At 34.3% G+C, this 14,042-nt stretch overlaps 1 protein-coding gene across 2 annotated transcripts in view; it reads right to left on the bottom strand.

Moving 5' to 3' along the window:
• Positions 1 to 10,939: 10,939 nt before the first annotated feature.
• stxbp4 (syntaxin binding protein 4) overlaps positions 10,940 to 14,042 on the bottom strand; it is a 74,800-nt gene continuing 71,697 nt past the window's right edge. For both annotated transcript variants that reach the window (XM_009306798.5, XM_009306799.5), the window contains exon 24: positions 10,940 to 13,983. In XM_009306798.5, the coding sequence (XP_009305073.1) occupies positions 13,872 to 13,983 (112 nt within the window). In that variant the 3' untranslated portion in view covers positions 10,940 to 13,871. The remainder of the gene's footprint in view (positions 13,984 to 14,042) is intronic.

Genomic DNA, 14,042 nt, shown 5'->3' with positions numbered 1-14,042 from the left:
AAGAAATGCGATGATAATCACCATGTGTCAAGACTGAGGCATGTGACGTCAAACAGTTGGAGGCGGGGCAAACTGGACACTTTCGCTCCACTTGCTGGATGGCAGTTCAGAGTGTGTTGCCATATCCTCGCATTGCAAATATGCTTTAGACTTTCGATATTACTAGTTTTGTGGTTTTGTTTTAGTCAACATAAAAGGTATAGCCTTGTTCATACTTAAAAAGGCTTTTAATTGAGGCTACCGAAGATATGGGAGACAATTTTTCTTCAGCAAAGCAAAATGTTTAATATTATATATACAGTGTGGGAATTATGTATTAAACATGGCACCGTTTTTCTCAGAAAACAAATTTCTAAAGGTGCCGTTGACTTGAAGTTTTCACCAGATGTTGGTAACAACCAAAGAAATACAAGAAAACAAACCTTATTAGTTTACAAATAAAGTTATATGTAATAAATGAAATCACACACACACACACACACACACACACACACACACACACACACACACACACACACACACACACACACACACACACACACACACACACACACACAAACACACAAAAACCCTTAGGCTTTTGTCTCCACTGCTAAAGGGTACCTATGTGGAAATGTCACAGTAGGCCTAAAGCTGTACGAGTCGTTCACATATCATATGAGAATCAGTTCAGTTGTAGTAGACATTGTATCAGTAGTAGCAGTCAGTGTAATATCAGTAGTAGTAGACATTGTAGTAGTATCGTGGTCGTGGCTGTAGCAGTAATTGTACAGTAACTTTCTGTAGTAATAGTGGTGTAGTACTTGTGATTTATTATTATTATTATTGTTGTTGTTTGTCATTATAGTTGTCCTTTTTTTCTTTATACTGTAATTATTACCATCATTACATTACTAGCAATTCATTATTATATGTATATATTATTATTGCGATGTAATGTCTTGGTTGTGTATTTAAAAATTGCACTTCATTCTTCTAGCTTGTGCATGCACTAGTGACATTTGTCTGTTAACCAATAGTGTTCAGCTGCGCGTCTAGCTCAGTCTTTTGGTACCCTTTTGTCGTGCTAGGTACCCTTTGGAATGGGTACCCAAAAAAGTGGTAGGGTTAACTTTTTGGTTCCTTTTGACAGCGGAAATGGCCATAAAAGCATACCGTACCACTCAGTAGAAACAGACCATTACAAGTTTTTTAGCAACCCTCTGCCTTTCGTTATTCAGTCTAACATCTACACAGGGCCGGAGCAAGCTGAACTGCCGCTCTAGGCAGAGGACAATCACGCCGCCCTCAACCTCAATTTGAAAACGAAAGTGACCGGTTATGAAAATGAAGTGCGGTGTCTCGAACCTCTTTTCCGGCGCACTATGTGCGGATATAACTGAGGACGCGCGGTTGATGAGGGAGGTGTCGCGGACACTGCACTCTTTATTCTGCCGCCCTATGCACGGATATAACTGAGGACGCGCGGGTGTCGCAGACCTCAATTCTGCCGCCCTATGCGCGGATATAACTGAGGACACGTGGGTGCTGATAGAGGTGTCGCTGACGCCGCCCTCTCTATTCTGTCGTCTATGCGCAAATATATCTGAGGACGCAGGTGGTAAGGGAGGTGTCGCGGACATAACTGAGGACGCGGGTGGTAAGGGAGGTGTCGCGGACGCCGCCCACTCTATACTGCCGCCTAGGTCGCCTCTATAGACGCGCCGGCCCTGCATCTACATTATCAAGATGATGAAGATGAACCAGGGTGGACATTTCAGCAAGACAATGATCCAAAACACAGCCAAGAAAACTCTCAACTGCTCTCAGAGAAAGTGAGAAATAAGACATAGAATAGCCCAGCCAATCACCTAATTTGAATCCAATAGAAAATACAAAATAAAGATCACATTGGATAGATAAGACCCCCAGAACCATCAAGATTTTTACACTGAAGTCTGTGAAAAAAAAAAATCACACCTGAGCAATGCATGTGACTTCATTTTATATACGAGAGTCATTCATTCATTTATTCATTCATTTTCTTTTCGGCTTAGTCCCTTAATTATTCCAGGGTTGCCAAAGCGAAATAAACAGCCAACTTTTCCAGCTCACGTTTTACACAGCGGATGCCCTTCCAGCTGCAACCCATCTCTGGGAAACATCTATACACACTCATTCACACTCATACACTACAGACAATTTAGCCAACCCAATTCACCTGCACCACATGTCTTTGGACTTGTGGGGGAAACCGGAACACCCAGAGGAAACTACAGCGAATGCAGGGAGTACGAGAGTCATCTTTAAGCTTATTTTTTAGATGTGCAAACATACCCTTAGACTTTGTTTACTTGCTGTCATCCATAATTATAATGAGATAGATTATAGGTCAAAACCTAATATATAAACAGAGTGCTGAATGACTGGTGAATGGTGGATGGTGGATGTGTTTACCCAGCAAGCAAGTCTTACAAATACCTTAGACCAGTGGCTCTCAAACTTTTTTCATCAAGTACCACTTCATAAAAAAATTGTCTCTCCACGTACCACTAAAATGAGCAGTATTGAAATACAGTAGCTTAGTAGGCCCAGTAAAGCAGCTACAACTCTGCACAGTTTAAAAAACGTGGCAGATTACCTCAGAAATATAGGCTATATGTCATATGGCATATTATATACATAATTTTTGATAAATTTTGAAATGTGTGTAGCATGTACAAAAAATATTTCATTCTTCCGCGTACCACTAGAAGGAAGCCTGCGTACCACTAGTGGTACACGTACCACAGTTTGAGAACCACTGCCTTAGACTGAATTTTACCAGTTTTGACGTAGTTCTTTCTGAATTGTAGTTGTTTTGTATACACACTGACACACAAACAATAACAGGCTAGTTATTAAACTACTGTTTAAATATTTTTTTAAATGTTAAGTGCTTAAGTTTGACTAACTTGCTTACATTTATTGAGAGATCTGGCAACACAACAGAGGGTGATGTTTTGCGTTCTGTGAGTAGGCTAGAGTTTGTGCAAGTTCGAAATATGAATATCCATTGAATATCTATTAAGGTTCTATTATTCACCAGCGTACAAAATTCCGAAGCCCGAATCCCAATATCTGGCACTGAAAGGGAAGTTTCCCTCACATGTACACACATGCGGTGGAAAAATCAAATGCTCACAGTCAAATAAAGAGGCGTGGTTTAGTTCGAACTGCACTGCTCCTCTGCTTCTGAATCTACGAGTAGGCTAAGCAAAAACAGAGAGTATTATTATTAGAGAGTATTATACATACATTTTATTGATTTATGTCTGTGCTTCAGACTTTGATATATTTTTTTCATTCTTGTCTACTTTATATGAGTTTACAAAGTTAGCAAACACATTACTTCTTTAATAAGAATGTCACATTTTATCAATACAAATGTGTCTAAATGTCTTAGTATTAGATATAGGCTAGTTGTAATTGTCAGCTTTATTCACATAGTTATTTTCACATTGTATTGATAGAATTTAGTCTAAATGGCTCTAATATATTCTCAGCATTAAGCAGATGTAAGCGTGCTGCAGTATTATTCATAAATTATGTTCTTAAATAATCTGGCTTTGCATTAACATACCAAGTTAGCAAACATATACTTTTGTAATAAGCAAAGGCAAATGTATTCGAGATGTTTTTACATTTCATTGATTAAAAACGTGCATGTGACATATTTAATTGCTTTACATTAACACAGAAAGTTAGCAAACACACATTGTTTTGTAATAAGTGATTAACAAATGTAGTTAGAGAGTATCGAACACACAGAGTGGTATAAATGTGTTTGCACCAGCTTTTAAGGTATTTTCACATTTGTCCTTTTTCTTCCAAGGCTAAATGCACAGTCTTACCAACCTCCTCTCAGTAGAAAACCTAACTATATGCAAACTATAGGCATATAGGCAAACTATTTACTACATAGGCAAAAAGTGTCCAATTTGTATACATTAAGGATGAGCGAAATGCAATAGTATCTGATGACACTAAATCATTCATTTTCTTGTCAGCTTAGTCCCTTTATTAATAAGGGGTCGCCACAGCGGCATGAACCGCTGCGGATGCCCATCTCTAGTAAATATCCACACACACACACACTACGGACAATTTAGCCTACCCAATTCACCTGTACCACATGTCTTTGGACTGTGGGAGAAACCAGAGCACCAGGAGGAAACCTACGCGAACGCAGGGAGAACATGCAAACTCCACACAGAAACTGAGCCGAGGCTCAAACCAGCGACCCAGCTACTTTCTTGCTGTGAGGCAACAGCACTACCCAATGCACCACTGCTTCGCCGACTACATTAAATCAAAGTTATGAATTGCTGTTACTCAAAAGTAAATACAGATAAAAATGCGCAAGCCACATATTTAATAAATTATTATATTTCATTCTCAACATTAGTTTACAAAACCACTTGCTGCATTAACTACAAAACTGTTATTGTTCAAACATTTAATTATGCGATTAATTCATACCTTGATTTCTTCAGGTTAAGCTGGATTTGGAGATCATTGTATTCCTGCTGAAAAAAAGAAACATAAATATTCAAAGACACTCTGATTTTTTGCACTACAAGTAGGCCACCATTCAAATGTTACGAACCAAAAACAAAGCGTAACATTACATTTACTTTTAGTTATTTAGCAGATGCTTTTGTCCAAAGCAACTTACATCTGAGGAGGCATTCAGCGATTCAACAAGAAATGCTAATTATACAAAGGAACTGTTACTGTCATACCTACTTAGCAGGCATGAGCCGGTAAAAGATTCTGACAGTATGATAAGCTTGGATGAAGACTTCACTGTTTCAAGGTATGGTGACTACTGCTTTAAAATATATCTTTTTAAATGTCTGGGTTAAACGCCAATTTTTTTTTTTTCCTTTTGGACACAATATTTTTTTTTTTTGAGAAATATTTAAAATATTTTGGAAAAGTAAATATGTCAGGATAAATGAGTTATTGACTCCTGCTGTCTTCATTTGTTTCAAAAACAATTTTTTAAAAAAGAATTTAAAATGGCATCTTTAAATATCTTTTCTGTTGAAGATACTGTTGTCCTGAAAAAGGTAAATAAAAAATTGTACACATACCTTAGGAACGGTATTGCAGAAAATTTTAACGGTTTTAAACTTGACTTTTCTAAACCGCTGTATACCTTGAAAACTGTTATCGTCCCATGCCTTGTGCTCAGAGAATTAAGTACTAGAGTTAGGAAGGAAAAGTGTTTCTTTTTTGTTTGTTTTTTAATAGAAGAATGCTTCTACAGGTGGTTTGTCACGCCCACTCACCTGTGTGAAGCACACTTCATAAATGCACTTTATATATATTTTTTTCTTTTAAACCCATGATCATTTCATATCAACCAAATAAACCCAATAAAATTACATTGATAGCCTTTAAAACAATTAAGTCAAGGTTTTTATATGTATATGTTTTTTCTTTAGCAGTTATTTTGGAAAGATATACTGTAGGTAGTGAGTCAGCAAAAAAAAAAATCAATATTAAAAGGTGGTAGATGTGTTTAAAAATGTTTCAGAATGAATTTTAAGTCAATAGTATGGCTATTATTGAAGCACCAGCATAGTTTCATATGTACTTTCATATATTCCATTGTCATTATATAGGTGGTTAGAACAATGCGTCACTAGTAAACAGACGGGTGTAACCTGCAATCACAAAAACAAGCTTAAACACCCTCCCAAAAATGATTTTAACTTAAGGTATGCTTATACTGTTCTCATAACCTAATCCACCTTTTATGAAGCCACCTAACCTTTCAACAAATTACAATGAGCACCCTTGACTTTAATTAGTACTATTGGTAATGCTTTATAATAAGGTTGTAGTTTACTATTAACAAACAATAAACAATACATCTATTACAGTGTTTATTCATTATTGTTAACAAAAATAAAGTTGTTCATTGTTAGTTCATGTTAACTTATGGTGCATTATCAAATCGTCACCTTGGAATTATAAGTTCTGTCTGCGTTCTGAATGATTTTGAGATATTGAGCTTCAAAGTTTTTGCATTCGATAGCAAACAGTTTGTGTGTAACATTTGCTTTTTTAATTAAAATGTCTTAAAATGTAAACAACTTATAAAAACATCCCATAATGTAAATAAGTTGTCATTTAATAAGAATATGTCAATAACTCAATTTTGACAAAAAATGTCAGATAGAACTTTATAATTCTAGGGTGACGAAATGTTAACATGAATTTGGATTTTAATAATGCATTAGTAAATGTTGAATTATGATTAGTAAATGCTGTAGCATTGATTATTATTATTCTATATTAAATACATGAACTACATTAAGCAGAATTAAATAAGCAGAACAAGTACATACATGAAAATAACAGAGGCCCAATCAAAATTCTTTCAAATTTGTAAATTTGGATTTTGAACTTAACCTCTAATTCTAATAATAAAAAAAAACTAAATAAATAAGTGGTTCTACCTTGCAAAACATTATTTGAAACAAGAAAATACAAATAGTTTTATACAGTAGTTATACTGTAAAAGCTAAATTACATATTATTTCTATATTTAATGTGTTAACAAGTTACATTCAATGCTGATTTATGCCATATATTAAGACAAAAAGTTTTTATAGTTCAAGAATAAAAGTCAGTTCTAAATATTTTGTCCAATACAGATGTTAATTTTAGTTAGACATACAATAAAATTTTTTTTTTGCTGAAAGCGTTTACTGTTATTTACCACTGTAATAGCTATTGTAATTTAAGACATGCTCCTGACTACATTTCAGATTTAAAACCTTTAAATAAAACCATGCAAAAACTCTTTAACAACTTAAAATGGCTCTAAAACATCAAAACATCATGTTGACTGACTTTTTTTTAATCCATGATGGCGCCAAGCATGGCCACCATGTGCAAGCTCCCAGCAAACCTAAGCTTTTCACTCTTTATAGTACACATGCTGCTGATAATGTGACAATAAAAGTGATTTGATTTGACTTTTTACCTTTTTTTACTTCCAGAACTAGGAGTTTATTAACTTTAAATTTGTGAATAAGTGTTACATTTTGGGTTTACCTTCCTATGTGAAATGGAAATTTCAAGACAATAGTATAACACTCTTTATTTGACAGAACTATGATTTTTAAAATAGACGTAATATCCCTTATCTAGAATCTGAGATGATCCTGATTGGTCCACCTGTGTGTATTCAAAATGCTGATCGGCTCACAAACAGAACCATGTGAAACCAAATTAGAGTTCAACTTCTTAGACAGAACTCTTTGTTTTAAAGAGCCTTAACCTTTTGGGTTATAAAGAGATCCCAAGATTTACAAAACATTCCCAAAATCTAATCAAAATGTAAACAAGTTGCCACAAAATAAGAATATTTAAAGATGGGGTCTCAATTTTGACAACCCCCTCCAAAAAAAAAAAAAAAAAAAAAAAAAAAAAAAAAAAAAAAACTATATAGCTTTCAGTTATGCTCAGACTTAAGTTCCCTCTTCAGGATCTATTTATTTAGTTATTGATTATAATAGTCTTTCTCTCTCTCTTCACTAAAAAACTGTTGTCTGGATTAAAGTAGATTGCACATGTTCCTGTCAAACTCACTACACTGTAAAACAATATATAAATAATCATGACAACATTTAATAAGTTTATTATAAATTAGCCATGTTTCCTAATTTCTTAAGTCATTTTAAGTTAGTTTAATGTGATGGAAGTTTAAAGTATTATTTTGATAATTATTTCTAAGGACATTTTAATGAGAACACTGACTTCCGTGCAAAATATCATATAAAAAACATCAAATCTGAAAGAATAACCAGAAGTGTAATCTGCTGTATGTTATCTATATATACTGTAAAAACACAGTCCGAGGAGAGGAAGTGCACAGTAAAGCGAGTGATTTACAAGCGTGAAAAGGCGAATGGATTTTCTATAGAACTAGTCTTTCTTCTTTTTGTTACCTTGGGAACTGGTTGCTAAAGCAGTCAGACGTGACGTCGCTCTTCAGGAAAGTAGGCCACGATGAGCCGCTCCTCCTCTAATGTGGAACAACTAAACCACATGCTGGAACATGTGGAGCACAAACTGTAAACACACCACAACTAGTTAAAAAAAAGACAGAAAGTGGTAACTTGTAATTCATTGATTGCCATTACTCTCATCTTCCTAATATTTCTGAAAGGACATGTCATACTCAAAGTCAATAAAGATCACTCTAAAAATTTCTTTCACTGCTTGTTCAAACTATTGTCTGTATTTAAAATAAGCTAAATCAACACCATTCTTCAATTTTTTTTGGAGACAATTAAATTTTTTATGTTAAATCCACTTAAATATGTAAAAGCTTTTAAGTTAACTTAATTGATTTGTGTTGGAACAACATGAAGGGAATTGTGAGGAACCCAGCATTTTATACAGTGCTGTCTAGACTGTTCATTTCTGGCAATTTCAAAATAGAAACAAACAATGTATCAATACTATCATACTATCAAATACTATCAAATACTATCAATACACTGAAAAAAAATGGGTTAGCTGTTTGTTCAAACTACTTATTTAAAATGAGCTAAACCAACATAATTCAAAGTTCAAAGAGTCTAGTTTTTCGTTTAATTCACCTAAATTTGTAAAAACGAATAAGTTAACTGAACTCGTTCACACTTAACTCATTAACAGAACTTATTCACACAAATCTATTGTGTTGGCATTCTTTACAGCATAGGTGTTAAACTGGATTCCTGGAGGGCTGCAGCTCCACACAGTTTAGCTCCACCCTAATCAAACACAGTTAATCCAACTAATAGTCTACTAGACTATTAAGAAGGCGTGAGCTGGAGATGGTTGGAGCTTAATGTGCAGAGCCGCGGCCCACCAGGAATCCAGTTTAAGACCTATGCTGTAAAGAATTTCAACACAATAGATTTTGAGATCATTTGAGTTTGAGATCATTACTTTACAGTGCACTTGCTGTATGAATAATTTATTATATATGATGTTTCCATCACATGACCTTCATCTTTTGCAGATTTGCACATGGTGATTTTCTTATGCACCATTCAATGCTTCAGGTGTGGCGAGTTTACTTGATTGAATTTCAAAAGGAAAATCCTAACTTAGGGTGACATCATCAAATTGCTGAATCTTCAGCAGCAGTGACTTTTTTATTTGTGAATTGTGTCTTATAGGGACTGTTTCAGCATAGAAAACAATTCTGGTTCTTAATGGTGTATATGCACACAGACAATAATTTCAGTCAGCCAGCCCCAGCCAGGGCTTCCGGTTAATTGTTATCCCATACAAAATCACTGCTTTTCAGATCTGATTTCTTTAAAAAACAGCAATCTTCACTGCCTGGCTGATATAAAGTGGGTATCAGACCAAAACAAAAAGCATTAGCCTGTTGCTAATGATGGCGCCTGTCTTTCATCCTTTTTATGCTTTATCAACCAAATGGGTGCTTAAGTCTATTTAACTGATTATATTGTAATTATGATACAACATCGATGCTGTAAAAGGAAGCTTGTAAATTAAAAATGGTCACATTAAACTTTCACTGGAAGTTTATCACTGGCTGAAAAACACTAGCTGTGCATAAGGCCCATTGCGTGTTATTACAAATTATTATTATTATTATTAAAATAACACATGAATACTTTCAGAAAATAATTTAAAATTAGAGAATTTAATTATTCCTTTTGCACAAAAATATACTAATATATTAAATATAATATGAAAACTTATATTATTCAATTATTATTATAACAGATCTGCAAATACAGTTTGTACATACAGTATAGTTTGGGTACTGGTAAGATTAATACAGTCTTTAAAATGGGAAAATAGTAATATAACAGTAAAGTTTTGAAATGTAAGATACCATTTAAAATAACACTTTTCTTTTTAAAAATATAAAAAATGCAAGAATTTATAAGCACAATGCTAAAGCCATTAATTAGATGCAGAGATGGGTCAATCATGGTGGGCAGGTCAATCCGTGCTTTTGAAAATACTATTTGTTAGGTCAGTCGATCGGTCAGTCAGTCAGTCAGTCAGTCAGTCAGTCAGTTAACAGCGGCCTCTGGTAGATTCGCCTAAACAAAAACTGCACAAAAAAAAAAAAAAAAAAACGTAGCTCCTGGGACATATTTGGCACTCTCTAGAAATGTATATAGAGGTTCGTTTTCAGAAAGAGCCTTTTGTTTTGTAAGTAATAAAGGTATGTAAAATAAGATAACTTTTTTTCTAAATATATAATAACAGCAGGAAAGGCAATGCTGGAAAGTTTCTACTGTATTAATCATCTTTGTTTTTTGTTTTTAATTCAGAATATTTTTACCTGATTTATATTACATTACTCTGGAATATAGGGAAGTAAAAAGTAATTATTTTCTAGGACATACTTTAAATTTCAAAAACTGAAGCAATAAATTCTAAATATGACCAAAAAATTAGCAACGTCTAAACCACTTTGGTTTAATTGAACATGATTTCATTGTATTATTTATATGTTGTTTTTACATATTATATTGATTGTTTTTATATTATAGTATTAACGCTGATGGGTCATACTGTTGAATACTGAGAATTGTTTGTTTTATTTTTCTATGTAATATCAGTGCAACAGTTCATATTTATAATTTAACTCAAGATGTAATTTCCTTAATCAATGAACTGTTTTTCTATCAGATGCAAGGTTGGCAAGCATATTAACCTTAATGTGATTTGAAATTTCCTGGAAGAATATATAAATATAAATAAATAAAGTATATATTATTTATATTCACACAGTACCAGCTATAGAGGGAAAAAATCTATTTTTCTTGCCGAGGGTGTGAAGTGTGTGTGAAGTGCACACTCAGCCAGAAATAGACAGATTTAAGCAATATCCTTTCAAAAGGCCACAATGCAGATGGACTTTTTCATCTGATCTTTAATAGAACCACAAAAGTATTCACACGTTAAAGGAGAAACATAGATCTTCATAATCTACCGTAAACAGTCTAACTTTACGCTGTTAGGCAAAGTGAATGCACAACAAAGCAAATGCCATGTTGTGTTGTTTTTTCTTCAATAAATTATACACATAAGGCTTAGGGTACGTCAAACTCACATTTCTAACGGAAGCGCAGAACTAATTGCACATGCAAGAGAAGACACTTTTACAGTTATGCATAACACCGAGATAGAGTCCACTAAGGAGAACAGCAGAAATGATAAAAATGCATATTTACTGTACTCTACACTAACATTGGCACCCTTGCTATATATGAGTAAAGAAGGCTGTGACAAAAATGTCTGGAATGGATACTGTTTAAACTTTTGCTCAATATATTAACAAAAAAAAAACCTGTCTTATTAACAACATTTTAAGTTTTATTAAAAACAAAATATCTTTGTTAAATGTGCCTGCCACCATATTAATATATATGAATTAATGAGGAAAATATTTTTGAAATATCTTCCCATAAGTATTCATTTATTTTTTAGTACAACTGGGTTGACCAAAAACCAGACATTGTTCATCACAACCCAGCAGGTACAGGACGTCAACATGATGTCAGACTGATGCTGTACCCCAATGTCGTGGGAACATTGCATTTTGGCCGAAAATTAATTTTTGGTTGACGTCAAAACCGAAATGTCAATGTCCAACAGTGGATAAATGTTGAATTTTGTTTTTTTTTCAATGTAACCTAAAAACAAACCCAAAAACACCATCTAATGATGTTACAGCTTGACATTGTGTGGTCGTTACCACTATGACGTCAGGCAGATGTTGGATTTTGGCTGAATAAATGTCAGTATTTGACATCAATATGGTTTGATATTTTGGCTCAACGTCAGATTTTGGTAACTTTTGTTTTCCTCCTGCTGGGAATAGGTAAAGCCAAGAAAAAACGTAGCTGTAACAAAAGTGTGTTTAGCTTCGCAAAATTAGAGGTGGCTTTAAGAAAATACCAAACGGCCGCTTTCAAAGCATTGCTTCATAAAGCTTTGAATCTCTACAAATCTTTTGTTTTGAATCAAAATCAAATAATTTCAGTAACAGGGTTTCTTTACATCATTGTTTTAAAACAATTAAAAAATTCAATGGCTCTCCAAGTGGGGGTGGGGGTGGGGAGAGGTTAGATGGGGGTCTGTGTAATACCATAAAATCCACATGAATCAGGCAGATTTACTAAAATCACCCCCAGTAGCGAATCACTCAACAGGTTTCATAGTATTTACCTGACCTCAAATCTGTTTTATGAGTTTGTATATGTTTTAATGAGATCTGTTAAATGAAAAAGAACAATACTGGTTGGTAGTCTCTTGTTCAGTTTAGCAGAGCCTACAATGGAAAAACCTTGTCTTAACCTTGAAAATTGATCAATAGACACTAAATATCAAATGATATTAGATGACAAGCTAACTGCGTTTGATAGCTTGGTTTCAATTTTACATTTGTAGTGTTTTGCCTGCATTTTTGTTGCATTTATACTTGGAATGCACCAATTTTTGGATGCAAAAAATTGTCAGCTGAAAAGGGCATTTTTCCGTTTTCAGTCGAAAGAGATAAAAGGACAAAAATATGCACCATAGTCATTGTTTACAATAGCTCAAAATTCTGCACTTTAGATCTTCCGTTCATGATGCCATACAGTTATCTATGCATGAAATTGCACATGCTGAAAATCAAAGTCTGCTCAAATTACAAACATTTCTACTTAGTAATTATACAGTACCTGCTGTAGTCATGATTGCACTATTAAAATAACGCCTCTCGAATCCTTTACTGTTAATTAAGTTGTGGTTATTTTGCTTGCTTGTTTACTTGAAGTCAGTGATCTCATCTACAATCTTATGAAGTCTAACAAAATTATGATATTTATAAAAGTAATTTATTCTAATACCTAATAATATACATTGCTAATTTAATTGTTTTGAACAGCAGGTGTTTTGACTAGCATGTGACATTTCGAATGCTCTGAAACAGGGAATAATTTTGCGAAACAATGGGTCCTATCATTTAAAGCGTTGAAAATCTTCGTTTCCCCATCACTATTGTCAACATGATGGTTCCAGTGAAAATAAAAGTTCCCAGAATCAAAATTAAAACCCAACATGACCAAAATCACCACAAATCATTTGAGAGTGTTTGAAGAAAAAGGCTTCTAAAACAAGTCAAGCATCTTTGTTCTTTCTGTTAATATTTCGAACAAATCTTTGCTCATATTTGCCAAGGGTGCCAATGTTAGTGGAGGGAACTGTAAATGGAGAACAATTACGTGCAACGATTCCCAGAGCTTAGCTGCTGCGAGGAAGTCTGAAAAAGTAAACAAATTCCAGTTTCAACAAATCTACGAACAAATGTTTTCAGCAAGCGCAGCAAACACAAGCTGAATTGAATGAACATCACAGAAAGCGTCCATCCTGACCAACTCACCGCATTCCTCCAAAAGTTCCTGCTTCACCCAAGAGGCCACTTTTTTTTTTTACTTCAAACAAGTGCAGTTCTGTTGAACTTCTGAAAAGTCGGAAGACAGATCAAGTCTGTCCATTGTTTTCATCAAGGTGCAGAATAAAAAGAGATCAACGTATGATGGGAAACTCCTAAAATGTCAGAAAAACAGACATAAACACATTGAAAACTCCAGACTCCAATGTGAATTCTCAAGCCATCAACGAGCTTTTTGAGAGTCATTGGGACGGTTTTATATTGATGCCTATTTCAACATCTTCTGTACTGTATGTTGACAACCATTGACAATGAATGTGGAGGCATTTTCTACGATGCACATGCAGTTTGTTTTTTTTTTTTTGCTGCTTTGTATGGGTTGTTGTTGTCGTTTTTGGGATTCGGTCTAGGCGGTGAATTCTGGAGAGTCCAAGGTTGGATGATCGCTAGTTCCTGGATCTGACAAACCCAAAGATCTCGTCACTGGGTGCGTCCATGATGTTGTTTGAGTTACATGGCTGGAGGAGAAAACAGACAAGAAATAGTTATAATAAATAAATAATTATTAATAGTGTAT

Source organism: Danio rerio, chromosome 12 (assembly GCF_049306965.1).
Source record: "Danio rerio strain Tuebingen ecotype United States chromosome 12, GRCz12tu, whole genome shotgun sequence".
NCBI classification, from domain to species: Eukaryota; Metazoa; Chordata; class Actinopteri; order Cypriniformes; family Danionidae; genus Danio; species Danio rerio.
Note: the sequence above shows the minus strand (reverse complement) of the source record. Positions and strands in the feature narration are given on the sequence as shown.